This window comes from Cherax quadricarinatus, chromosome 85 (genome assembly GCF_038502225.1).
Source record: "Cherax quadricarinatus isolate ZL_2023a chromosome 85, ASM3850222v1, whole genome shotgun sequence".
In the NCBI taxonomy this organism is placed as follows: Eukaryota; Metazoa; Arthropoda; class Malacostraca; order Decapoda; family Parastacidae; genus Cherax; species Cherax quadricarinatus.
The window spans coordinates 13,164,311-13,191,810 of record NC_091376.1 but is presented as its reverse complement, the minus strand read 5'-3'; the positions used below and the strand labels follow the sequence as shown (position 1 = coordinate 13,191,810).

Genomic DNA, 27,500 nt, shown 5'->3' with positions numbered 1-27,500 from the left:
GAGGGGGAGGAGGAGGAAGAGGGGGAGGAGGAGGAAGACAAGTTAGCAGGGGGAGTGCCACCATCAAACAGGGGGAGTGCCACCATCAAACACACTAACACACATTTATGGCTGCCATAAGTGTGTCCACCCTGGGTGGTGGTTGTGTGACCCTGGTGCCAACATGTCTACCACAACCACCACCATCCTGGGTGGTGGTGGTTGTGTGACCCTGGTGCAACATGTCTACCACAACCACCACCATCCAGGGTGGTGGTGGTTGTGTGACCCTGGTGCCAACATGTCTACCACAACTACCACCATCCTGGGGGGTGGTGGTTGTGTGACCCTGGTGCCAACATGTCTACCACAACTACCACCATCCTGGGTGGTGGTGGTTGTGTGACCCTGGTGCCAACATGTCTACCACAACCACCACCATCCTGGGTGAAGGTGGTTGTGTGACCCTGGTGCCAACATGTCTACCACAACCACCACTACCCTAGGTGGTGGTGGTGGTGGTGGTTGTGTGACCCTGCTGCCAACATGTCTACCACAACCACCACCATCCTGGGTGAAGGTGGTTGTGTGACCCTGGTGCCAACATGTCTACCACAACCACCACCATCCTGGGTGGTGGTGTTTGTGTGACCCTGGTGCCAACATGTCTACCACAACTACCACCATCCTGGGTGGTGGTGGTTGTGTGACCCTGGTGCCAACATGTCTGCCACAACCACCACCACCCTGGGTGGTGGTGGTTGTGTGACCCTGGTGCCAACATGTCTGCCACAACCACCACCACCACCACCCTGGGTGGTGGTGGTTGTGTGACCCTGGTGTCAACATGTCTGCCACAACCACTACCACCCAGGGTGGTGGTGGTGGTTGTGTGACCCTGGTGCCAACATGTCTACCACAACTACCACCATCCTGGGTGGTGGTGGTTGTGTGGCCCTGGTGCCAACATGTCTACCACAACTACGACCACCCTGGGTGGTGGTGGTTGTGTGACCCTGGTGCCAACATGTCTGCCACAACCACCACCACCTTGGGTGGTGGTGGTGGTGGTTGTGTGACCCTGGTGCCAACATGTCTACCACAACTACCACCACCCTGGGTGGTGGTGGTTGTGTGACCCTGGTGCCAACATGTCTGCCACAACCACCACCACCCTGGGTGGTGATGGTGGTTGTGTGACCCTGGTGCCAATATGTCTACCACAACTACCACCATCCTGGGTGGTGGTGGTTGTGTGACCCTGGTGCAACATGTCTACCACAACCACCACCATCCAGGGTGGTGGTGGTTGTGTGACCCTGGTGCCAACATGTCTACCACAACTACCACCATCCTAGGTGGTGGTGGTTGTGTGACCCTGGTGCCAACATGTCTACCACAACTACCACCATCCTGGGTGGTGGTGGTTGTGTGACCCTGGTGCCAACATGTCTACCACAACTACCACCATCCTGGGTGGTGGTGGTTGTGTGACCCTGGTGCCAACATGTCTACCACAACCACCACCATCCTGGGTGAAGGTGGTTGTGTGTCCCTGGTGCCAACATGTCTACCACAACCACCACTACCCTAGGTGGTGGTGGTGGTGGTGGTTGTGTGACCCTGGTGCCAACATGTCTACCACAACCACCACCATCCTGGGTGAAGGTGGTTGTGTGACTCTGGTGCCAACATGTCTACCACAACCACCACCATCCTGGGTGGTGGTGTTTGTGTGACCCTGGTGCCAACATGTCTACCACAACCACCACTATCCTGGGTGGTGGTGGTTGTGTGACCCTGGTGCCAACATGTCTACCACAACTACCACCATCCTGGGTGGTGGTGGTGGTGGTGGTTGTGTGACCCTGGTGCCAACATGTCTACCACAACCACCACCACCCTAGGTGGTGGTGGTTGTGTGACCCTGGTGCCAACATGTCTACCACAACAACGACCACCCTGGGTGGTGGTGGTTGTGTGACCCTGGTGCCAACATGTCTACCACAACTACCACCATCCTGGGTGGTGGTGGTTGTGACCCTGGTACCAACATGTCTACCACAACCACCACCACTCTAGGTGGTGGTGGTTGTGTGACCCTGGTGCCAACATGTCTACCACAACAACCACCACCCTGGGTGGTGGTGGTTGTGTGACCCTGGTGCCAACATGTCTACCACAACTACCACCATCCTGGGTGGTGGTGGTTGTGTGACCCTGGTGCCAACATGTCTACCACAAGCACCACCATCCTGGGTGGTGGTGGTTGTGTGACCCTGGTGCCAACATGTCTACCACAACCACCACCATCCTGGGTGATGGTGGTTGTGGGACCTTGGTGCCAACATGTCTACCACAACCACCACCATCTTGGGTGGTGGTGGTGGTTGTGTGACCATGGTGCCAACATGTCTACCACAACCACCACCATCCTGGGTGGTGGTGGTTGTGACCCTGGTGCCAACATGTCTACCACAACCACCACCATCCTGGATGATGGTGGTTGTGTGACCCTGGTGCCAACATGTCTACCACCATCACCGCCTATTTCCATTCTACCACCACAAGGGAATCCTTAGCTCCCTGCCTCTCTCCCTGCCTCCCTTACTGCCTCCCTCACTGCCTCCCTCCCTGCCTCTCTCCCTGCCTCCCTCCCTGCCTCCCTTACTGCCTCCCTCACTGCCTCCCTCCCTGCCTCCCTCCCTTCCTCCCTCACTGCCTCCCTCCCTGCCTCCCTCCCTGCCTCCCTCCCTGCCTCCCTCACTGCCTCCCTCCCTGCCTCCCTCACTGCCTCCCTCACTGCCTCCCTCCCTGCCTCCCTCCCTGCCTCCCTCCCTGCCTCCCTCCCTGCCTCCCTCCCTGCCTCCCTCACTGCCTCCCACCCGGCCTCCCCCCTGCCTCCCTCACTGCCTCCCTCCCTGCCTCCCTCACTGCCTCCCTCCCTGCCTCCCTCACTGCCTCCCTCACTGCCTCCCTCACTGACTCCCTCACTGACTCCCTCCCTGCCTCCCTCCCTGCCTCCCTCACTGCCTCCCTCCCTGCCTCCCTCACTGCCTCCCTCACTTCCTCCCTCCCTGCATCCTCACTGCCTCCCTCCCTGCCTCCCTCCCTCCCTGCCTCCCTCCCTGCCTCCCTCCCTGCCTCCCTCACTGCCTCCCTCCCAGCCTCCCCGCTGCCTCCATCCCTGCCTCCCTCACTGCCTCCCTCACTGCCTCACTCACTGCCTCCCTCCCTGCCTCCCTCCTGCCTCCCTCACTGCCTCCCTCACTGCCTCCCTCCCAATTTCCCTCCCTGCCTCCCTCCCTGCCTCCCTCACTGCCTCACTCACTTCCTCCCTCCCTGCCTCCCTCCTGCCTCCCTCACTGCCTCCCTCCCTGCCTCCCTCACTGCCTCTCTCCTGCCTCCCTCCCAGCCTCCCTCCCTGCCTCCCTCCCTGCCTTCACTCACTGCCTCCCTCCCTGCCTTCACTCACTGCCTCTCTCCCTGCCTTCACTCACTGCCTCTCTCCCTGCCTTCACTCACTGCCTCTCTCCCTGCCTTCACTCACTGCCTCTCTCCCTGCCTTCACTCACTGCCTCCCTCCCTGCCTCCCTGCCTTCCTCCCTCACTGCCTCACTCACTTCCTCCCTCCCTGCCTCCCTCCTGCCTCCCTCACTGCCTCCCTCCCTGCCTCCCTCACTGCCTCTCTCCTGCCTCCCTCACTGCCTCCCTCCCTGCCTCCCTCCCTGCCTCCCTCACTGCCTCCCTCCCTTCCTCCCTCACTGCCTCACTCACTTCCTCCCTCCCTGCCTCCCTCACTGCCTCCATCCCTGCCTCCTTCACTGCCTCTCTCCCTGCCTCCCTCCCTGCCTCACTCACTTCCTCCCTCCCTGCCTCCCTCACTGCCTCCCTCACTGCCTCTCTCCCTGCCTCCCTCCCTGCCTCCCTCCCTGCCTCCCTCCCTCACTGCCTCCCTCCCAGCCTCCCTCACCGCCTCCCTCACTGCCTCCCTCACTGCCTCCCTCCCTGCCTCCCTCACTGACTCCCTGCCTCCCTCCCTGCCTCCCTCACTGCCTCCCTCCCTGCCTCCTCACTGCCTCCCTGCCTGCCTCCCTCCCTGCCTCCCTCACTGCCTCCCTCCCTCCCTCCCTCTCTGCCTCCCTCCCTGCCTCCCTCACTGCTTCCCTCCCTGCCTTCACTCACTGCCTCCCTGCCTCCCTCCCTGCCTCCCTCCCTGCCTCCCTCACTGCCTCCCTCCCTGCCTCCCTGCCTGCCTCCCTCCCTGCCTCCCTCACTGCCTCCCTCACTGCCTCCCTCCCTGCCTCCCTCCCTGCCTCCCTCACTGCCTCCCTCCCTGCCTCCCTCCCTGCCTCCCTCACTGCCTCCCTCACTGCCTCCCTCACTGCCTCCCTCCCTGCCTCCCTCCCTGCCTCCCTCACTGCCTCCCTCACTGCCTCCCTCACTGCCTCCCTCACTGCCTCCCTCCCTGCCTCCCTCACTGCCTCCCTCACTGCCTCCCTCACTGCCTCCCTGCCTCCCTCACTGCCTCCCTCACTGCCTCCCTCCCTGCCTCCCTCCCTGCCTCCCTCACTGCCTAACTCCCTGCCTCCCTCACTGCCTCCCTCACTGCCTCCCTCACTGCCTCCCTCCCTGCCTCCCTCACTGCCTCCCTCACTGCCTCCCTCACTGCCTCCCTCACTGCCTCCCTCACTGCCTCCCTCACTGCCTCCCTCCCTGCCTCCCTCCCTGCCTCCCTCACTGCCTCCCTCACTGCCTCCCTGCTTCCCTCCCTGCCTCCCTCACTGCCTCCCTCACTGCCTCCCTCACTGCCTCCCTCCCTGCCTCCCTTACTGCCTCCCTCACTGCCTCCCTCCCTGCCTCCCTCCCTGCCTCCCTCCCTGCCTCCCTCCCTGCCTCCCTCACTGCCTCCCTCACTGCCTCCCTGCCTCCCTCCCTGCCTCCCTCACTGCCTCCCTCACTGCCTCCCTCCCTCCCTCCCTCCCTGCCTCCCTCCCTGCCTCCCTCACTGCCTCCCTCACTGCCTCCCTGCCTCCCTCCCTGCCTCCCTCACTGCCTCCCTCCCTGCCTCCCTCCCTGCCTCCCTCCCTGCCTCCCTCACTGCCTCCCTCCCTGCCTCCCTCACTGCCTCCCTCACTGCCTCCCTCCCTGCCTCCCTCCCTGCCTCCCTCCCTGCCTCCCTCCCTGCCTCCCTCCCTGCCTCCCTCGCTGCCTCCCACCCTGCCTCCCCCCTGCCTCCATCACTGCCTCCCTCCCTGCCTCCCTCACTGCCTCCCTCCCTGCCTCCCTCACTGCCTCCCTCACTGCCTCCCTCACTGACTCCCTCACTGACTCCCTCCCTGCCTCCCTCCCTGCCTCCCTCACTGCCTCCCTCCCTGCCTCCCTCACTGCCTCCCTCACTTCCTCCCTCCCTGCATCCTCACTGCCTCCCTCCCTGTCTCCCTCCCTCCCTGCCTCCCTCCCTGCCTCCCTGCCTGCCTCCCTCCATGCCTCCCTCCCTGCCTCCCCGCTGCCTCCATCCCTGCCTCCCTCACTGCCTCCCTCACTGCCTCACTCACTGCCTCCCTCCCTGCCTCCCTCCTGCCTCCCTCACTGCCTCCCTCACTGCCTCCCTCCCAATTTCCCTCCCTGCCTCCCTCCCTGCCTCCCTCACTGCCTCACTCACTTCCTCCCACCCTGCCTCCATCCTGCCTCCCTCACTGCCTCCCTCCCTGCCTCCCTCACTGCCTCTCTCCTGCCTCCCTCCCAGCCTCCCTCCCTGCCTCCCTCCCTGCCTCCCTCACTTCCTCCCTCACTGCCTCTCTCCCTGCCTTCACTCACTGCCTCTCTCCCTGCCTTCACTCACTGCCTCTCTCCCTGCCTTCACTCACTGCCTCTCTCCCTGCCTTCACTCACTGCCTCTCTCCCTGCCTTCACTCACTGCCTCTCTCCCTGCCTCCCTGCCTTCCTCCCTCACTGCCTCACTCACTTCCTCCCTCCCTGCCTCCCTCACTGCCTCCCTCACTGCCTCTCTCCCTGCCTCCCTCCCTGCCTCCCTCCTGCCTCCCTCACTGCCTCACTCACTTCCTCCCTCCCTGCCTCCCTCCCTTCCTCCCTCACTGCCTCACTCACTTCCTCCCTCCCTGCCTCCCACACTGCCTCCATCCCTGCCTCCTTCACTGCCTCTCTCCCTGCCTCCCTCCCTGCCTCACTCACTTCCTCCCTCCCTGCCTCCCTCACTGCCTCCCTCACTGCCTCTCTCCCTGCCTCCCTCACTGCCTCCCTCCCTGCCTTCACTCACTGCCTCCCTCCCTGCCTCCCTCACCGCCTCCCTCACTGCCTCCCTCACTGCCTCCCTCCCTGCCTCCCTCACTGACTCCCTGCCTCCCTCCCTGCCTCCCTCACTGCCTCCCTCCCTGCCTCCTCACTGCCTCCCTGCCTGCCTCCCTCCCTGCCTCCCTCACTGCCTCCCTCCCTCCCTCCCTCTCTGCCTCCCTCCCTGCCTCCCTGACTGCCTCCCTGCCTGCCTCCCTCACTGCCTCCCTGCCTCCCTCCCTGCCTCCCTCCCTGCCTCCCTCACTGCCTCCCTCCCTGCCTCCCTCCCAGCCTCCCTCCCGGCCTCCCTCACTGCCTCCCGCCCTGCCTCCCTCCCTGCCTCCCTCCCTGCCTCCCTCACTGCCTCCCTGCCTGCCTCCCTCCCTGCCTCCCTCACTGCCTCCCTCACTGCCTCCCTCACTGCCTCCCTCCCTGCCTCCCTCCCTGCCTCCCTCACTGCCTCCCTCACTGCCTCCCTCACTGCCTCCCTCACTGCCTCCCTCCCTGCCTCCCTCACTGCCTCCCTCACTGCCTCCCTCACTGCCTCCCTGCCTCCCTCACTGCCTCCCTCACTGCCTCCCTCCCTGCCTCCCTCCCTGCCTCCCTCACTGCCTAACTCCCTGCCTCCCTCACTGCCTCCCTCACTGCCTCCCTCACTGCCTCCCTCCCTGCCTCCCTCACTGCCTCCCTCACTGCCTCCCTCACTGCCTCCCTCACTGCCTCCCTCACTGCCTCCCTCAAAGCCTCCCTCCCTGCCTCCCTCCCTGCCTCCCTCACTGCCTCCCTCACTGCCTCCCTGCTTCCCTCCCTGCCTCCCTCACTGCCTCCCTCACTGCCTCCCTCACTGCCTCCCTCCCTGCCTCCCTTACTGCCTCCCTCACTGCCTCCCTCCCTGCCTCCCTCCCTGCCTCCCTCCCTGCCTCCCTCCCTGCCTCCCTCACTGCCTCCCTCACTGCCTCCCTGCCTCCCTCCCTGCCTCCCTCACTGCCTCCCTCACTGCCTCCCTCCCTCCCTCCCTCCCTGCCTCCCTCCCTGCCTCCCTCCCTGCCTCCCTCACTGCCTCCCTGCCTCCCTCCCTGCCTCCCTCACTGCCTCCCTCCCTGCCTCCCTCCCTGCCTCCCTCACTGCCTCCCTCACTGCCTCCCTGCCTCCCTCCCTCCCTGCCTCCCTCCCTGCCTCCCTCACTGCCTCCCTCACTGCCTCCCTCCCTGCCTCCCTCCCTCCCTCCCACCCTGCCTCCTTCACTGCCTCCCTCCCTGCCTCCCTCCCTGCCTCCCTCACTGCCTCCCTCACTGCCTTCCTCACTGCCTCCCTCACTGCCTCCGTCACTGCCTCCCTCCCTGCCTCCCTCCCTGCCTCCCTCACTGCCTCCCTCACTGCCTCCCTCCCTGCCTCCCTCACTGCCTCCCTCACTGCCTCCCTCACTGCCTCCCTCCCTGCCTCCCTCCCTGCCTCCCTCACTGCCTCCCTCACTGCCTCCCTCACTGCCTCCCTCCCTGCCTCCCTCCCTGCCTCCCTCCCTGCCTCCCTCACTGCCTCCCTCACTGCCTCCCTCACTGCCTCCCTCACTGCCTCCCTCCCTGCCTCCCTCACTGCCTCCCTCACTGCCTCCCTCACTGCCTCCCTCCCTGCCTCCCTCCCTGCCTCCCTCCCTGCCTCCCTCACTGCCTCCCTCACTGCCTCCCTCACTGCCTCCCTGCCTCCCTCACTGCCTCCCTCACTGCCTCCCTCCCTGCCTCCCTCCCTGCCTCCCTCCCTGCCTCCCTCCCTGCCTCCCTCACTGCCTCCCTCACTGCCTCCCTCACTGCCTCCCTGCCTCCCTCCCTGCCTCCCTCACTGCCTCCCTCACTGCCTCCCTCACAGCCTCCCTCACTGCCTCCCTGCCTGCCTCCCTCCCTGCCTCCCTCACTGCCTCCCTCACTGCCTCCCTCACTGCCTCCCTCCCTGCCTCCCTCACTGCCTCCCTCACTGCCTCCCTCCCTCCCTCCCTCCCTGCCTCCCTCACTGCCTCCCTCCCTGCCTCCCTCCCTGCCTCCCTCACTGCCTCCCTCACTGCCTTCCTCACTGCCTCCCTCACTGCCTCCCTCACTGCCTCCCTCACTGCCTCCCTCACTGCCTCTTTCACTGCCTCCCTCCCTGCCTCCCTCACTGCCTCCCTCACTGCCTCCCTTACTGCCTCCCTCCCTGCCTCCCTCACTGCCTCCCTCACTGCCTCCCTCCCTGCCTCCCTCACTGCCTCCCTCCCTGCCTCCCTCCCTGCCTCCCTCACTGCCTCCCTCACTGCCTCCCTCACTGCCTCCCTCCCTGCCTCCCTCACTGCCTCCCTCACTGCCTCCATCCCTGCCTCCCTCCCTGCCTCCCTCCCTGCCTCCCTCACTGCCTCCCTCCCTGCCTCCCTCACTGCCTCCCTCACTGCCTCCCTCACTGCCTCCCTCCCTGCCTCCCTCCCTGCCTCCCTCACTGCCTCCCTCACTGCCTCCCTCACTGCCTCCCTCACTGCCTCCCTCCCTGCCTCCCTCACTGCCTCCCTCACTGCCTCCCTCACTGCCTCCCTCCCTGCCTCCCTCCCTGCCTCCCTCACTGCCTCCCTCACTGCCTCCATCCCTGCCTCCCTCCCTGCCTCCCTCCCTGCCTCCCTCACTGCCTCCCTCCCTGCCTCCCTCACTGCCTCCCTCACTGCCTCCCTCACTGCCTCCCTCCCTGCCTCCCTCCCTGCCTCCCTCACTGCCTCCCTCACTGCCTCCCTCACTGCCTCCCTCACTGCCTCCCTCCCTGCCTCCCTCACTGCCTCCCTCACTGCCTCCCTCACTGCCTCCCTCCCTGCCTCCCTCCCTGCCTCCCTCACTGCCTCCATCCCTGCCTCCCTCCCTGCCTCCCTCCCTGCCTCCCTCACTGCCTCCCTCCCTGCCTCCCTCACTGCCTCCCTCACTGCCTCCCTCACTGCCTCCCTCACTGCCTCCCTCCCTGCCTCCCACCCTGCCTCCCTCCCTGCCTCCCTCACTGCCTCCCTCACTGCCTCCCTTACTGCCTCCCTCACTGCCTCCCTCCCTGCCTCCCTCACTGCCTCCCTCACTGCCTCCCTCACTGCCTCCCTCCCTGCCTCCCTCCCTGCCTCCCTCACTGCCTCCCTCACTGCCTCCCTCCCTGCCTCCCTCACTGCCTCCCTCACTGCCTCCCTCACTGCCTCCCTCCCTGCCTCCCTCCCTGCCTCCCTCACTGCCTCCCTCACTGCCTCCCTCACTGCCTCCCTCACTGCCTCCCTCCCTGCCTCCCTCCCTGCCTCCCTCACTTCCTCCATCACTGCCTCCCTCACTGCCTCCCTCACTGCCTCCCTCCCTGCCTCCCTCACTGCCTCCCTCACTGCCTCCCTCACTGCCTCCCTCCCTGCCTCCCTCCCTGCCTCCCTCCCTGCCTCCCTCACTGCCTCCCTCACTGCCTCCCTCACTGCCTACCTCACTGCCTCCCTGCCTCCCTCCCTGCCTCCCTCACTGCCTCCCTCACTGCCTCCCTCACTGCCTCCCTCCCTGCCTCCCTCCCTGCCTCCCTCCCTGCCTCCCTCCCTGCCTCCCTCACTGCCTCCCTCACTGCCTCCCTCCCTGCCTCCCTCCCTGCCTCCCTCACTGCCTCCCTCACTGCCTCCCTGCCTCCCTCCCTGCCTCCCTCACTGCCTCCCTCACTGCCTCCCTCACTGCCTCCCTCACTGCCTCCCTGCCTGCCTCCCTCCCTGCCTCCCTCACTGCCTCCCTCACTGCCTCCCTCACTGCCTCCCTCCCTGCCTCCCTCACTGCCTCCCTCACTGCCTCCCTCCCTCCCTCCCTGCCTCCCTCACTGCCTCCCTCCCTGCCTCCCTCCCTGCCTCCCTCACTGCCTCCCTCACTGCCTCCCTCACTGCCTCCCTCACTGCCTCCCTCACTGGCTCCCTCACTGCCTCCCTCACTGCCTCTTTCACTGCCTCCCTCCCTGCCTCCCTCACTGCCTCCCTCACTGCCTCCCTCCCTGCCTCCCTCCCTGCCTCCCTCACTGCCTCCCTCACTGCCTCCCTCCCTGCCTCCCACCCAGCCTCCCTCACTGCCTCCCTCACTGCCTCCCTCACTGCCTCCCTCACTGCCTCCCTCCCTGCCTCCCTCACTGCCTCCTTCACTGCCTCCATCCCTGCCTCCCTCCCTGCCTCCCTTTCTGCCTCCCTCACTGCCTCCCTCCCTGCCTCCCTCACTGCCTCCCTCCCTGCCTCCCTCCCTGCCTCCCTCCCTGCCTCCCTCACTGCCTCCCTCACTGCCTCCCTCACTGCCTCCCTCACTGCCTCCCTCCCTGCCTCCCTCACTGCCTCCCTCACTGCCTCCCTCACTGCCTCCCTCCCTGCCTCCCTCCCTGCCTCCCTCACTGCCTCCCTCCCTGCCTCCCTCCCTGCCTCCCTCCCTGCCTCCCTCACTGCCTCCCTCCCTGCCTCCCTCACTCCCTCCCACACTGCCTCCCTCACTGCCTCCCTCCCTGCCTCCCTCCCTGCCTCCCTCCCTGCCTCCCTCACTGCCTCCCTCACTGCCTCCCTCACTGCCTCCCTCCCTGCCTCCCTCACTGCCTCCCTCACTGCCTCCCTCACTGCCTCCCTCCCTGCCTCCCTCCCTGCCTCCCTCACTGCCTCCCTCACTGCCTCCATACCTGCCTCCCTCCCTGCCTCCCTCCCTGCCTCCCTCACTGCCTCCCTCCCTGCCTCCCTCACTGCCTCCCTCACTGCCTCCCTCACTGCCTCCCTCCCTGCCTCCCTCCCTGCCTCCCTCCCTGCCTCCCTCCCTGCCTCCCTCACTGCCTCCCTCACTGCCTCCCTCACTGCCTCCATCCCTGCCTCCCTCCCTGCCTCCCTCCCTGCCTCCCTCCCTGCCTCCCTCACTGCCTCCCTCACTGCCTCCCTCACTGCCTCCCTCCCTGCCTCCCTCCCTGCCTCCCTCCCTGCCTCCCTCACTGCCTCCCTCACTGCCTCCCTCACTGCCTCCCTCACTGCCTCCCTCCCTGCCTCCCTCACTGCCTCCCTCACTGCCTCCCTCCCTGCCTCCCTCCCTGCCTCCCTCACTGCCTCCCTCACTGCCTCCATCCCTGCCTCCCTCCGTGCCTCCCTCCCTGCCTCCCTCACTGCCTCCCTCCCTGCCTCCCTCACTGCCTCCCTCACTGCCTCCCTCACTGCCTCCCTCACTGCCTCCCTCCCTGCCTCCCTCCCTGCCTCCCTCACTGCCTCCCTCACTGCCTCCCTCACTGCCTCCCTCACTGCCTCCCTCACTGCCTCCCTCCCTGCCTCCCTCACTGCCTCCCTCACTGCCTCCCTCACTGCCTCCCTCACTGCCTCCCTCACTGCCTCACTCACTGCCTCCCTCCCTGCCTCCCTCACTGCCTCCCTCACTGCCTCCCTCACTGCCTCCCTCACTGCCTCCCTCACTGCCTCCCTCACTGCCTCCCTCACTGCCTCCCTCACTGCCTCCCTCACTGCCTCCCTCACTGCCTCCCTCACTGCCTCCCTCACTGCCTCCCTCACTGCCTCCCTCCCTGCCTCCCTCACTGCCTCCCTCCCTGCCTCCCTCACTGCCTCCCTCACTGCCTCCCTCACTGCCTCCCTCCCTGCCTCCCTCCCTGCCTCCCTCACTGCCTCCCTCACTGCCTCCCTCACTGCCTCCCTCCCTGCCTCCCTCCCTGCCTCCCTCACTGCCTCCCTCACTGCCTCCCTGCCTCCCTCCCTGCCTCCCTCACTGCCTCCCTCACTGCCTCCCTCACTGCCTCCCTCCCTGCCTCCCTCCCTGCCTCCCTTACTGCCTCCCTCACTGCCTGCCTCCCTGCCTCCCTCCCTCCCTCCCTCCCTGCCTCCCTCCCTGCCTCCCTCACTGCCTCCCTCACTGCCTCCCTGCCTCCCTCCCTGCCTCCCTCACTGCCTCCCTCACTGCCTCCCTCCCTCCCTCCCTCCCTGCCTGCCTCCCTGCCTCCCTCACTGCCTCCCTCACTGCCTCCCTGCCTCCCTCCCTGCCTCCCTCACTGCCTCCCTCCCTGCCTCCCTCCCTGCCTCCCTCACTGCCTCCCTCACTGCCTCCCTGCCTCCCTCCCTCACTGCCTCCCTCCCTGCCTCCCTCACTGCCTCCCTCCCTGCCTTCACTCACTGCCTCTCTCCCTGCCTCCCTCCCTCCCTCCCTCCCAGCCTCCCTCCCTGCCTTCACTCACTGCCTCTCTCCCTGCCTTCACTCACTGCCTCCCTCCCTGCCTCCCTCCCTGCCTCCCTCACTGCCTCCCTCACTGCCTCCCTCACTGCCTCCCTCCCTGCCTCCCTCACTGCCTCCCTCACTGCCTCCCTCCCTGCCTCCCTCCCTGCCTCCCTCACTGCCTCCCTCACTGCCTCCCTCCCTGCCTCCCTCCCTGCCTCCCTCCCTGCCTCCCTCACTGCCTCCCTCACTGCCTCCCTCACTGCCTCCCTCACTGCCTCCCTCCCTGCCTCCCTCACTGCCTCCCTCACTGCCTCCCTCACTGCCTCCCTCCCTGCCTCCCTCACTGCCTCCCTCCCTGCCTCCCTCACTGCCTCCCTCACTGCCTCCCTCACTGCCTCCCTCACTGCCTCCCTGCCTCCCTCCCTGCCTCCCTCACTGCCTCCCTCACTGCCTCCCTCCCTGCCTCCCTCCCTGCCTCCCTCCCTGCCTCCCTCCCTGCCTCCCTCACTGCCTCCCTCACTGCCTCCCTGCCTCCCTCCCTGCCTCCCTCACTGCCTCCCTCACTGCCTCCCTCACTGCCTCCCTGCCTGCCTCCCTCACTGCCTCCCTCACTGCCTCCCTCACTGCCTCCCTCCCTGCCTCCCTCACTGCCTCCCTCACTGCCTCCCTCCCTCCCTCCCTGCCTCCCTCACTGCCTCCCTCCCTGCCTCCCTCCCTGCCTCCCTCACTGCCTCCCTCACTGCCTTCCTCACTGCCTCCCTCACTGCCTCCCTCACTGCCTCCCTCACTGCCTCCCTCACTGCCTCCCTCACTGCCTCTTTCACTGCCTCCCTCCCTGCCTCCCTCACTGCCTCCCTTACTGCCTCCCTCCCTGCCTCCCTCCCTGCCTCCCTCACTGCCTCCCTCCCTGCCTCCCTCCCTGCCTCCCTCCCTGCCTCCCTCCCTGCCTCCCTCACTGCCTCCCTCACTGCCTCCCTCACTGCCTCCCTCCCTGCCTCCCTCACTGCCTCCGTCACTGCCTCCATCCCTGCCTCCCTCCCTGCCTCCCTCCCTGCCTCCCTCACTGCCTCCCTCCCTGCCTCCCTCACTGCCTCCCTCACTGCCTCCCTCACTGCCTCCCTCCCTGCCTCCCTCCCTGCCTCCCTCACTGCCTCCCTCACTGCCTCCCTCCCTGCCTCCCTCCCTGCCTCCCTCACTGCCTCCCTCACTGCCTCCCTCCCTGCCTCCCTCCCTGCCTCCCTCACTGCCTCCCTCACTGCCTCCATCCCTGCCTCCCTCCCTGCCTCCCTCCCTGCCTCCCTCACTGCCTCCCTCCCTGCCTCCCTCACTGCCTCCCTCACTGCCTCCCTCCCTGCCTCCCTCACTGCCTCCCTCCCTGCCTCCCTCCCTGCCTCCCTCCCTGCCTCCCTCACTGCCTCCCTCACTGCCTCAGTCACTGCCTCCCTCACAGCCTCCCTCACTGCCTCCCTCACTGCCTCCCACCCTGGCTCCCTCCCTGCCTCCCTCACTGCCTCCCTCACTGCCTCCCTCCCTGCCTCCCTCCCTGCCTCCCTCCCTGCCTCCCTCACTGCCTCCCTCCCTGCCTCCATCCCTGCCTCCCTCCCTGCCTCCCTCCCTGCCTCCCTCACTGCCTCCCTCCCTGCCTCCCTCACTGCCTCCCTCACTGCCTCCCTCACTGCCTCCCTCACTGCCTCCCTCCCTGCCTCCCTCCCTGCCTCCCCCCATGCCTCCCTCACTTCCTCCCTCACTGCCTCCCTCACTGCCTCCCTCACTGCCTCCCTCACTGCCTCCCTCCCTGCCTCCCTCACTGCCTCCCTCACTGCCTCCCTCACTGCCTCCCTCCCTCCCTCCCTCCCTCCCTCCCTGCCTCCCTCACTGCCTCCCTCACTGCCTCCATCCCTGCCTCCCTCACTGCCTCCCTCACTGCCTCCCTCCCTGCCTCCCTCACTGCCTCCCTCACTGCCTCCCTCACTGCCTCCCTCACTGCCTCCCTCCCTGCCTCCCTCCCTGCCTCCCTCCCTGCCTCCCTCACTGCCTCCCTCACTGCCTCCCTCACTGCCTCCCTCCCTGCCTTCACTCACTGCCTCTCTCCCTGCCTTCACTCACTGCCTCCCTCCCTGCCTCCCTCCCTGCCTTCACTCACTGCCTCCCTCCCTGCCTTCACTCACTGCCTCCCTCCCTGCCTTCACTCACTGCCTCTCTCCCTGCCTTCACTCACTGCCTCCCTCCCTGCCTCCCTCCCTGCCTTCACTCACTGCCTCCCTCCCTGCCTCCCTCACTGCCTCCCTCACTGCCTCCCTCACTGCCTCCCTCACTGCCTCCCTCACTGCCTCCCTCCCTGCCTCCCTCACTGCCTCCCTCACTGCCTCCCTCACTGCCTCCCTCACTGCCTCCCTCACTGCCTCCCTCACTGCCTCCCTCCCTGCCTCCCTCACTGCCTCCCTCACTGCCTCCCTCCCTGCCTCCCTTACTGCCTCCCTCACTGCCTCCCTCCCTGCTTCATCTCAGCCGCATACATAAAATACAGTTGTATGAGCGTCTTAATTCCCCAGTAGTACAGTTGTCATCACCATAAACCTCACAATACTGTCCCAAACATACTCTTGCCACTCTATCATCACCCTTCTCATATATATATATATATATATATATATATATATATATATATATATATATATATATATATAGATATATATATATATATATATATATATATATATATCGTGCCGAACAAGTAAAACTTGCGATTCTGGCTTAACTAGCAACGCTCTTCTTGCCGAATAAGGCAAGCGATAATTTGTGTATGCAGTAATTTAGCAAAAATTATTCTGAACCTAACGAAAAAAATATATTTCGTTGTGTTTATTATTAAATTATTGTAAACTTATCTAAAATATATTTAGGTGGATTCGGCTAAATTAAACTGGGGTTTTTATAATGAGGTTAGGTAAGTTTTCTAAGGTTCTTTTGGTAGAAAATTATTAATTTTCACATTAACATGAATGAAAAAAATATATCTTTAAAAGTATAAGAGAAAGTTTTAGAAAGGACTTAATTTTAAATGAGTTATTGCTAATTGACCAGTTTTACATATTCGGCACGACATATATATATATATATATATATATATATATATATATATATATATATATATATATATATATATATATATATATATATATACACTTCTGTGTATATATATATGTATATATACTCTGATACAGGCACATCTCATGTGCATGCATCGAAAGATATACACCTCCAGGTGTATATACAATGAAATACAGTATACACATTACTTGATGCATATACGGGTAAGATACACTGGTGTGTATACATGGTGTAGTGACGGACACCGACATCAATACACTTTACACGCTCTGGGGTCGACGCTACTTATACAATCATGTAACAGTGAGAGAGGTGGGTGGGTGGGTTAGGAAGGTGGGTCTGGTTGGCACGGAGGGTGGGTCAGGTGGGAGAGTGGGTCAGGTTGGTTCGAAGGGAGGGTGGGTCAGGTGGACACGGTGGGAGAGTGGGTCAGGTTGGTACGAAGGGAGGGTGGGTTAGGTGGACACGGTGGGAGGGTGGGTTGGGTTGGTTCGAAGGGAGGGTGGGTCAGGTGGACACGGTGCGAGAGTGGGTCAGGTTGGTTCGAAGGGAGGGTGGGTCAGGTGGACACGGTGGGTGGGTGGGTCAGGTGGACACGGTGCGAGAGTGGGTCAGGTTGGTTCGAAGGGAGGGTGGGTCAGGTGGGCACGGTGGGAGAGTGGGTCAGGTTGATACGAAGGGAGGGTGGGTCAGGTGGGCACGATGGGAGAATGAGTCAGGTTGGTACGAAGGGAGGGTGAGTCAGGTGGGCACGATGGGAGAGTGGGTCAGGGTGATACGAAGGGAGGTTGGGTCAGGTGGGCACGGTGGGAGAGTGGGTCAGGTTGGTACGAAGGGAGGGTGGGTCAGGCGGGCACGGTGGGAGAGTGGGTCAGGTTGGTACGAAGGGAGGTTGGGTCAGGTGGGCACGGTGGGAGAGTGGGTCAGGTTGGTACGAAGGGAGGGTGGGTCAGGCGGGCACGGTGGGAGAGTGGGTCAGGTTGGTACGAAGGGAGGGTGGGTCAGGCGGGCACGATGGGAGAGTGGGTCAGGTTGGCACGAAGGGAGGGTGGGTCAGGTGGACACTGGGAGAGTGGGTCAGGTTGGTACGAAGGGAGGGTGGGTCAGGTGGGCACGATGGGAGAGTGGGTCACGTTGGTTCGAAGGGAGGGTGGGTTAGGTGGGGGGAGAAGTGGGATGGTGGGTCAAATGGTACCACAGGTAGGCTTTATGTCACTGGAAATAAGAAGAGCAAAAGGAAGGAGATATGATCACGGCATACAAAATACTCATGGGCATGGCTAGGTGGCTCTTACAAGAGCTTAATAAACACGAGTGTAAGGTTGAAAACTGCATACCCAGTTATACCAAAGGAATATAAAACCTTCACCAGAATACACAGAGTCGCAATCAAACCCCATTACTTAGAACCAAACTTTACTTAGAACCAAACTTTACTTAGAACCAAACTTTACTTAGAACCAAACTTTACTTAGAACCAAACTTTACTTAGAACCAAACTTTACTTAGAACCAAACTTTACTTAGAACCAAACTTTACTTAGAACCTAACTTTACTTAGAACCTAACTTTACTTAGAACCAAACTTTACTTAGAACTAAACTTTACTTAGAACTAAACTTTACTTAGAACCAAACTTTACTTAGAACCAAACTTTACTTAGAACCAAACTTTACTTAGAACCAAACTTTACTTAGAACCAAACTTTACTTAGAACCAAACTTTACTTAGAGCCAAACTTTACTTAGAACTAAACTTTACTTAGAACTAAACTTTACTTAGAACCAAACTTTACTTAGAACCAAACTTTACTTAGAACCAAACTTTACTTAGAACCAAACTTTACTTAGAACTAAACTTTACTTAGAACTAAACTTTACTTAGAACCAAACTTTACTTAGAACCAAACTTTACTTAGAACCAAACTTTACTTAGAACCAAACTTTACTTAGAACCAAACTTTACTTAGAACTAAACTTTACTTAGAACCAAACTTTACTTAGAACCAAACTTTACTTAGAACTAAACTTTACTTAGAACCAAACTTTACTTAGAACCAAACTTTACTTAGAACCAAACTTTACTTAGAACCAAACTTTACTTAGAACTAAACTTTACTTAGAACCAAACTTTACTTAGAACCAAACTTTACTTAGAACCAAACTTTACTTAGAACCAAACTTTACTTAGAACCAAACTTTACTTAGAACTAAACTTTACTTAGAACCAAACTTTACTTAGAACTAAACTTTACTTAGAACTAAACTTTACTTAGAACCAAACTTTACTTAGAACTAAACTTTACTTAGAACCAAACTTTACTTAGAACCAAACTTTACTTAGAACTAAACTTTACTTAGAACTAAACTTTACTTAGAACCAAACTTTACTTAGAACCAAACTTTACTTAGAACTAAACTTTACTTAGAACTAAACTTTACTTAGAACCAAACTTTACTTAGAACTAAACTTTACTTAGAACCAAACTTTACTTAGAACCAAACTTTACTTAGAACTAAACTTTACTTAGAACCAAACTTTACTTAGAACCAAACTTTACTTAGAACCAAACTTTACTTAGAACTAAACTTTACTTAGAACCAAACTTTACTTAGAACTAAACTTTATCTAGAACCTTTACTAAGAATCTAATTTAAAATGTTTTACGTCAGTGTATTATTCTGTTTATTTTCTCGTACAAAATGATCGCCTCTTGTGAGGAATATCTCAAGGGATATCTCTCTGTGAGGAATACTTTCGGGATATATCCCTTACAGAAAGGTCAGCCTTGATGAGTTAGTCCTCACACTAAATTATTATTAATAGCGCATACTGGAACACATGCATTGCGTCAGCAGGCAAGGTGAATGCGTCATAATAGTGAAGGTTTGTGGCACTCCTGTGCCAACACTTACCTGGAGTGGAGGGCAGAGGTGTGTCCCAGGCTATACTGTGGACACTGGGTCGACTCCAGAACTTCTTGTGGACATGGCGACCAACTGGACGAGAGAAACTGTCCTCTTCCTTGATAATGGCTGAGTCTGTGGTTGTCTTGCCTAATTCAGTGGGAGTCTGTGGGTCTTCCCGGGTAGAACATGATTCCAGGTCTTGACCCACAGTGCGTGGGTGCCAGGTATGGGCAACACTTCTCACTGTGTTTACCTGATGGCTCTCCGCTCCTGGCTTCCAGCTGCCACCGCCCGGGTGTTCCTCCCGGGGCTGTCCCAGCAACACATCGACACTCTCACACACGCCACCAACAGCACCCTTCTTGATGGTGGTCACCTCGCTGTCTTCCAGGAAGAGGTGAGGCTCACCCTCCGTTACATCGTCACACTCGGGGCTGCTTACCCCGTCACACTCGGGGCTGCTTACCCCGTCACACTCGGGGCTATTCACCCTGTCATACTCGAGGCTATTCACCCCTTCACACTCACCACCCGCTAAGATACCACGACTGTTTACACGTGTTTCCTTCGCCGTGGCCAGCGGGGAGGGACAACACTGAGAATAAGACACTAGCGTAACACCATCACACGAGGAATCACATTGGCTGTCAGACTGCTCACCTGAGTGCCGCTTGTGCACCTCATGCCCAAGGACGGTGCCCAGAGGCGGGTTAGGGCAAGCATCGCCCTGGGACACAGAACCACGCAAGACATCAACAAGTCTAGGTTGGTTTCCCAGCGGCAGCCGCAATACTGAGAAGTTACTAACGTCTAAACTCTTAAATCTATTTCTAAAACCTTTCATCTTATTTTCAGCGGTGATGGAGTGGGCGGCACAGGTGCACTGGAGGTTTCGTGGTAAAGAGCTGCACTTACTGAGGCACTGATGGCTACTAGAAACACTGGGGAGCCCTGGCACTGTGCTTGCCCAATATTTCTCTTCTAACACACGCAAGGCTTCTCTGTATGCTCTACTTTCTGTCTCATCTACATTTCCGGACACGCCCTTTTGATGCCAGCTATCAAACGGCAGAGGACACTGGTCTTTGAGTAAGCTTTCACCCGCCTCTCGAGTACGTATATAAGCAGCTCCTTCAAGCGTGTCCGTCACTCTTGAAGGAGAATATCCAGTAACTTCTTCCGGCCCACTCCACGCACACAATGAACTGTTTATTCCACACCACTGGGTGTCTGTACCAGAGTGGTCTTTATCAGCACTATCACACACTGATGCTACGTTATCGTGTATCTCCTCACATACCAAGTCTTCATGTACACTACCGGACCCCGTCCTCTCCTGAGCTGCAAATTCATTCTCACCTCTTGTGCCCGAAGATAACTCATTGACCATCTCACTATCTTCACACCCGTAGTAGTGACTAACATCACCATTATTTCCCATGATGGTGTAATCCTCAATGTGATTATTTACTGTCAGGAGATTGTTGTCTACGTTGTGGATATTATTTAAACATCGGGCATTTTCATCTCTATCTTCACCCTCAGTATTACTTAGACGAGTGTCAATGTTATGGTGTTGTCTTTCAGGGAAACAATCAAAATTATTAGAATTTGAAGTCTCTGATAAGCCCTTAGTGTTGATGTTTGAAGCACAGTCTAGGCTGTCAACCTGATCATTACCTGGAGAACAATTACTGTCATCTTCAGGCTGGTCTTCACTCTCATCGTGTGATCGAGAATGTTTTACCACCACACAATCCGAGATAGGTTCGCCCTTAATCCGCGAAGAAAGTTCTAGCCTCGTTGAATTAATGGCGAGAAGAGTTGCCAGTTTTTCCTCTTTGTTCTGTGCACCAACAGGAACCAAAACTGACGTGTTCTTTTTCCTTGAGGGAGCTTTGGCGTAATTTCTTCTGTCATCATATACACCAAACTGTGTAACTGGTGGGCATCTTGGACTTGCTACTCTTTGCCTCTCTGACACCTTGGTCTTCGTGCCCTCACGATCCCGGCTCCTGGGGTTTGATGCCCCGCCTGAGGATGTAGATGCTTGGTTGACTGCTGGGTTGATATTAGCGTAGATGGCCTCCCGACCCTCCCTGATACACGACACTGCCCCCACGTGCATTTCCGGCCTCATGTAAATTGAGGACACTTTGCTGGTAACGTCCGGCCACGCTATCATTTCTGTCTCACTCCTGTCACCTACTGATACATAGTCATTTACGGTCGGTATGTTGATACCTTTAGTCCTTGACGCCGCTCTCTCAGTGCTCACGTCAGTAGTCCGGTTGGCATGAAACCAAACATTCCTCCTCACTTGAACACTCTCTATGTTGGCATTGACGGCGTCATAGTTGTCAAGAGTGGTCGTTGATACCTGGTTCATACGGATTACCACCTGTGAGAGTTGATTGTTTGAGCTAACTTTTTCTTCTTGGTGTTGGGTTCTCCAAGCTGTGGCCTGCTGGAGCTGCTGTCTCTGACCATCATCCAGGGTGCCACCGTAATGAAGACACACGTAAGGGTCACCCTGCACACCTTCTGACGCACTGTACTCTACCCTCGGCCGCGTTTTCTTGTTTTCCTTTTTGCGTCTGTGGTGGCGCGGCGTGGGACGAGGCTGATCTTCAGGGCGGGGTGCACTCTCTCTAGGGTATTGTGGCGTTAATGTCAGCGTTGACACGTGGATACCTTTGGGGCGTCTCTCGCATGAACTGACAGCCCTCTCCTTACCTTCTTCACCAGGCACCCCGTGTGTGCCTGAGTGGGGTGACCGAGCCTGGTGACCACGTGTCCTGGGGCGGCCTTCACGGTGCCTCACAAGGTGGGCAGCTTGGTCGTCAGCCACGTATATTGCAGTGGGTCGTGGTCGGGAGTTCTGTCGAGGACTGGAGGGGGGTGAGACGGTGGGCTCAGGTGTGGGAAACAGAGCGAAACTATCAACCTGGAGAGGCTTCACTTGCGGGATATGCTTTAAGGTAGCGGAGTCGAGGAGCGGGTCACACCTCCACTTGATGCTGTCAGCGGAGGCTGAGCGACGTGGGGGCATAGATCGATGACCGGAACTTCGCTCGGCCAGCGAGGTACCATCCCGGCGGCGTAAAGGCGTTTCCGGTGGGCGTGGGTCGTGCCCCATGGAGCCAGGGTCGTGCACGGGAGTGCGAGGGTGGTTATAAGCCGGAGGGTGACCACTGTCTGGAGTGGGTCGTGCTGGTAAGGTGGCCGCTTGTCGGGGTCGGTTCTGATAGGACCGACCGTCGGGAAAATGTGGGGTACTACGGGACTTACTGGGCCCCCAACCTCCACCACCCTTACTCTGGTTGCTTTCAGTAAGGCCCATGATGTATGGAGCAGTGTGGGCCCCTACCTGCCTCCCCTGGGGCCCCATAGGCAGGCCCATACCACTCCTCGTACACAATCATCACTACCCACTACCCACATCTTCCTAGTCAGTCAACACTTGCTAACACCATCTTTATATCACTGTAAATAAGAGAGTATGAAGTGCTGGTGTAGGAGAACAGGACATTGACAACACCAATAACTTGCTTTACACTATATTATGACGTGTGTCAGCATCACCACACACCACCCAGCACACTATAGTGTGACTACACTATCAGCCATACTATGAAGTATGATTGATAGTGTACTACAATATGCAAGATATACACACGACATAAATACATACAAAACACAATATACACACACGGCACAACATACACACACACACACACACCACATAAACATGCTACATCTAGACTCGTCGACTCAAAGTAAACAAACTGGTACACAAGTCGATTTTCCCCAGAATTCGTCTTACTTCCGGGTAGAGCAACAGTGAGGTGTGTTTAGTCATTTATGAGAAGTAATAGCGGGTGTGTGGTGCTACCCACCACTGCTACCACCAATTATAGGAGGTAATAGTGGGTGTGTGGTGCTACCCACCACTGCTACCACCAATTATAGGAGGTAATAGCGAGTGTGTGGTGCTACCCACCACTGCTACCACCAATTATAGGAGGTAATAGTGGGTGTGTGGTGCTACCCACCACTGCTACCACCAATTATAGGAGGTAATAGCGAGTGTGTGGTGCTACCCACCACTGCTACCACCAATTACAGGAGGTAATAGCGGGTGTGTGGTGCTACCCACCACCGCTACCACCAATTATGAGAGGTAATAGCGGGTGTGTGGTGCTATCCACCACCGCTACCGCCAGATATTACTTGCTACCTCTGATATTTGCCTGCTCTGAAGGTCAAAGATTCTTCCTAGCCTAACTACACATTGTTTAATCCCCGTAGCTTTGAGGCTCAGCATTCAGTCAACAAGCAAAGCACGTGGGATCAATCCTGGGAGAGAAGGAACGTTAAGGGGGAAGTCTCCTAACACCTGCTGCCCCTTGTTCATCTAGAAGTAAAGAACAAAATGGTACAATACGATGACTGGAACAATACACAAATAACCCGCACATGGGAGAGAGAGGAGCTTACGACGTTTCGATCATTTACAAGTCACACTAACTTGTGTGACTTGTAAATGGTACAAGTCGGACCGAAACGTCCTCATAAAACTCTCTCAATGTGCAGGTTATTTGTGTATAGCAGTAAATAGCTATTTTTGGGGGTGACTGTTATAAATGGCGCCCTAGAGTACAGTTCCTAAGGCGTCCTGCCACACTGACTTTAATAAAGACGGTTGCTACAGGTCAAACCTTTATTATAGAGCGTTATCGTAATAAAGCTCTACACAGAGCTATATTTAACCAAGACAGAAGTCACAGCAATGGATTCAAGTTAGATAAATTTAGGTTTAGAAAGGATACAGGAAAACAATTGTTTGGCAATAGAGTTGTAGATGAGCGGTACAAACTCCAGGCTGCGTCACTGAAAGGCTTTAAAAGAGAGGCTTTAAAAAAGGTTTTAATAGAGGATTTAAAAGAGGCTTTAAGAGGCTTTAGAAGAGGTTTTAAAAATAAGTTGGGAGGGTGTATGAGTGGGTTTGAGTTGGACCAGCCTAGCATGGGCCAGTAGGCCTACTGTTGTTACCAATAACTGCTATCGTACTGTAGAAGAGGTAGAAAGAGAGGTAGAGAGATAGAGGGAGAATTGAGAGGTAGTCAGAAAAAGAATGAGAGGCAGAGTGAGAGAGAGAGAGAGAGAGAGAGAGAGAGAGAGAGAATGGGTGGAGGAGGGTTGGGTGTCTCAGTATGCAGGGTCGGGTGCTCCAAAATAGCCCATGAGGGTTAGTGCGGCACACCCCGGACACTAATCTACACCCACCCCACCTCCATACACCACTCTTCAAGGTACCTGCTGCCTTGACGCTCAAGGGCTCTTGATCCAAGGCATTCCTGCTACCCCACCACCATACAGTACTGGGCAGTGCCACTCATACTGTCAGTCCACATACCATCATACTAGCAGTACTGGGCAGTGCCACTCATACTGTCAGTCCACATACCATCATACCAGCAGTACTGGGCAGTGCCACTCATACTGTCAGTCCACATACCATCATATTAGCAGTACTGGGCAGTGCCACTCATACTGTCAGTCCACATACCATCATACCAGCAGTACTGGCCAGTGCCACTCATACTGTCAGTCCACATACCATCATACAGACAGTACTCAGCAGCCTTGATAGTTACCACATCAGTGCCAATATCAACATCACTTAAGGCTGTTGCATTGTACATACATCATCTTTGCAATTGCAAAATCATCTGCGATTATAAATTCTACTGATCAAGCAGGAAAAATAGATACAAGAAGGCCCCACTTAAACAGCAAATTATGTTCTGCAATAAGTGTCCGGGGCCCAAGACTGTTCAACAGCCTCCCACCAGCAATAAGGGCCATTACCAGTAGACCACTGGTTGTCTTCAAGAGGGAGCTAGACAGATACCTAAAGTTGGTGCCGGATCAGCCGGGCTGTGGTTCGTACGTTGGATCAGGCCCTGATCCACCGGGAGGCCTGGTCGTGGACCGGGCCGCGGGGGCGTTGATCCCCAGAATACCCTCCAGGTAGACTGTCTGGCCCTGCTTATATAGCAGGATAGGTTGCATGCTACTGTGGGGCCTCGCTAATACAGCAGGTTAAGTTCTGGACTACTGTGGGGCCTCGCTTATACAGCACGTTAAGTTCTGGACTACTGTGGGGCCTCGCTTATACAGCAGGTTAAGTTCTGGACTACTGTGCGCCTCGCTTATACAGCAGGTTAAGTTCTGGACTACTGTGGGGCCTCGCTAATACAGCAGGTTAAGTTCTGGACTACTGTGGGCCTCGCTTATACAGCAGGTTAAGTTCTGGACTACTGTGGGGCCTCGCTTATACAGCAGGTTAAGTTATGGACTACTGTGGGGCCTCGCTTATAAAGCAGGTTAAGTTCTGGACTACTGTGGGGCCTCGCTTATACAGCAGGTAAAGTTCTGGACTACTGTGGGGCCTCGCTTATACAGCAGGTTAAGTTCTGGACTACTGTGGGGCCTCGCTTATACAGCAGGTTAAGTTATGGACTACTGTGGGGCCTCGCTTATACAGCAGGTTAAGTTATGGACTACTGTGGGGCCTTGCTTATAAAGCAGGTTAAGTTCTGGACTACTGTGGGGCCTCGCTTATACAGCAGGTAAAGTTCTGGACTACTGTGGGGCCTCGCTTATACAGCAGGTTAAGTTCTGGACTACTGTGGGGCCTCGCTTATACAGCAGGTTAAGTTCTGGACTACTGTGGGGCCTCGCTTATACAGCAGGTTAAGTTCTGGACTACTGTGGGGCCTCACTTATACAGCAGGTTAGGTTTGGGGCTACTGCTGTAAAGTGAAACATGCATATAAAAGCCTAATAACATGTTTACACTATCATTTATTAAGTGAGCAACAGAGATAGGCCTAAAAATGCATGTACAGTACACACATTACTTACCTTAAAATATTTTCGTCCTTAGATTATAGTGAGTGGTGAATATTTATTGTAAGATGTCTGAACAAATGAAGAACGGGTATAACTGAAACCCGCCGCATTAGTGAAACGCCATAAAGCGAGTGCTTAGTGTGAGCCCACCTGTACACCTGCTTCATGGGTTAGATGAATGGGGCAAGTGTCTTCACTGAACGTTCAGATAATACTGGCTTAGATGCTGATGAATGACGCAGTGTTCTCTCTGTATCCGTGTCTGCTACCTTAGTAGCTGTGTCTGCTGCCTTAGTAGCTGTCTGCTGCCTTAGTAGCTGTGTCTGCTGACTTAGTAGATGTGTCTGCTACCTTAGTAGCTGTGTCTGCTGCCTTAGTAGCTGCATCTACCTTAGTATCTGTGTCTGCTACCTTAGTAGCTGTGTCTGCTACCTTATTATGTGTCTGCTACCTTAGTAGCTGTGTCTGCTACCTTAGTAGCTGTGTCTGCTACCTTAGTATGTGTCTGCTACCTTAGTATGTGTCTGCTACCTTAGTAGCTGTGTCTGCTACCTTAGTAGCTGTGTCTGCTGCCTTAGTAGCTGCGTCTACCTTAGTATCTGTGTCTGCTACCTTAGTAGCTGTGTCTGCTACCTTAGTAGCTGTGTCTGCTACCTTAGTATGTGTCTGCTACCTTAGTAGCTGTGTCTGCTATCTTAGTAGCTGTGTCTGCTACCTTAGTATCTGTCTGCTACCTTAGTATCTGTGTCTGCTACCTTAGTATGTGCCTGCTACCTTAGTATCCGCGTCTGCTACCTTAGTATGTGTGTCTGCTACCTTAGTAAGTGTGTCTGCTACCTTAGTATCTGTGGCTGCCAACCTGGTGGCTGCTCCTGCCATACCATTACATACGGCTGATATTTCGTAACCATTCAACAATCCTCTATTCATCCCAGCAAACCTAACCTATTTATTAATATTAGTATTTATTAGCGTTATTTTCGGTAGGAGCCCCAGTATTTACGGTAGGAACCCAGTATTCACAGTTGGAACATTAGTATTCGCGGTAGGAATTCCGGCATTCATGGTAGGAAGGCCAGTATTAGCGGTAGGAACTGCAGCATTCATGGTAGGAAGGTCAGTATTAGCGGTAGGAACTGCAACATTCATGGTAGGAAGGCCAGTATTAGCGGTAGGAACTGCAGCATTCATGGTAGGAACGTCAGTATTAGCGGTAGGAACTGCAGCATTCATGGTAGGAAGGCCAGTATTAGCGGTAGGAACTCCGGCATTCATGGTAGGAAGGTCAGTATTAGCGGTAGGAACTGCAGCATTCATGGTAGGAAGGCCAGTATTAGCGGTAGGAACTGCAGCATTCATGGTAGGAAGGTCAGTATTAGCGGTAGGAACTGCAGCATTCATGGTAGGAAGGCCAGTATTAGCGGTAGGAACTGCAGCATTCATGGTAGGAAGGTCAGTATTAGCGGTAGGAACTGCAACATTCATGGTAGGAAGGCCAGTATTAGCGGTAGGAACTGCAGCATTCATGGTAGGAACGTCAGTATTAGCGGTAGGAACTGCAGCATTCATGGTAGGAAGGCCAGTATTAGCGGTAGGAACTCCGGCATTCATGGTAGGAAGGTCAGTATTAGCGGTAGGAACTGCAGCATTCATGGTAGGAAGGCCAGTATTAGCGGTAGGAACTGCAACATTCATGGTAGGAAGGCCAGTATTAGCGGTAGGAACTGCAGCATTCATGGTAGGAAGGCCAGTATTAGCGGTAGGAACTGTAGCATTCATGGTAGGAAGGCCAGTATTAGCGGTAGGAACTGCAGCATTCATGGTAGGAAGGTCAGTATTAGCGGTAGGAACTGCAGCATTCATGGTAGGAAGGCCAGTATTAGCGGTAGGAACTGCAACATTCATGGTAGGAAGGTCAGTATTAGCGGTAGGAACTGCAGCATTCATGGTAGGAAGGTCAGTATTAGCGGTAGGAACTGCAGCATTCATGGTAGGAAGGCCAGTATTAGCGGTAGGAACTGTAGCATTCATGGCAGGAAGGCCAGTATTCGCGGTAGGAACTGCAGCATTCATGGTAGGAAGGCCAGTATTAGCGGTAGGAACTGTAGCAT

At 57.4% G+C, this 27,500-nt stretch overlaps 1 protein-coding gene across 1 annotated transcript in view; it reads right to left on the bottom strand.

Moving 5' to 3' along the window:
- LOC128703199 (uncharacterized) overlaps positions 1–27,500 on the bottom strand; it is a 214,752-nt gene that overhangs the window by 168,543 nt on the left and 18,709 nt on the right. The window contains exon 2 of the mRNA XM_070103424.1: positions 18,475–21,954. Coding sequence (XP_069959525.1) covers positions 18,475–21,871 — 3,397 coding nt within the window. The 5' untranslated portion in view covers positions 21,872–21,954. The remainder of the gene's footprint in view (positions 1–18,474; positions 21,955–27,500) is intronic.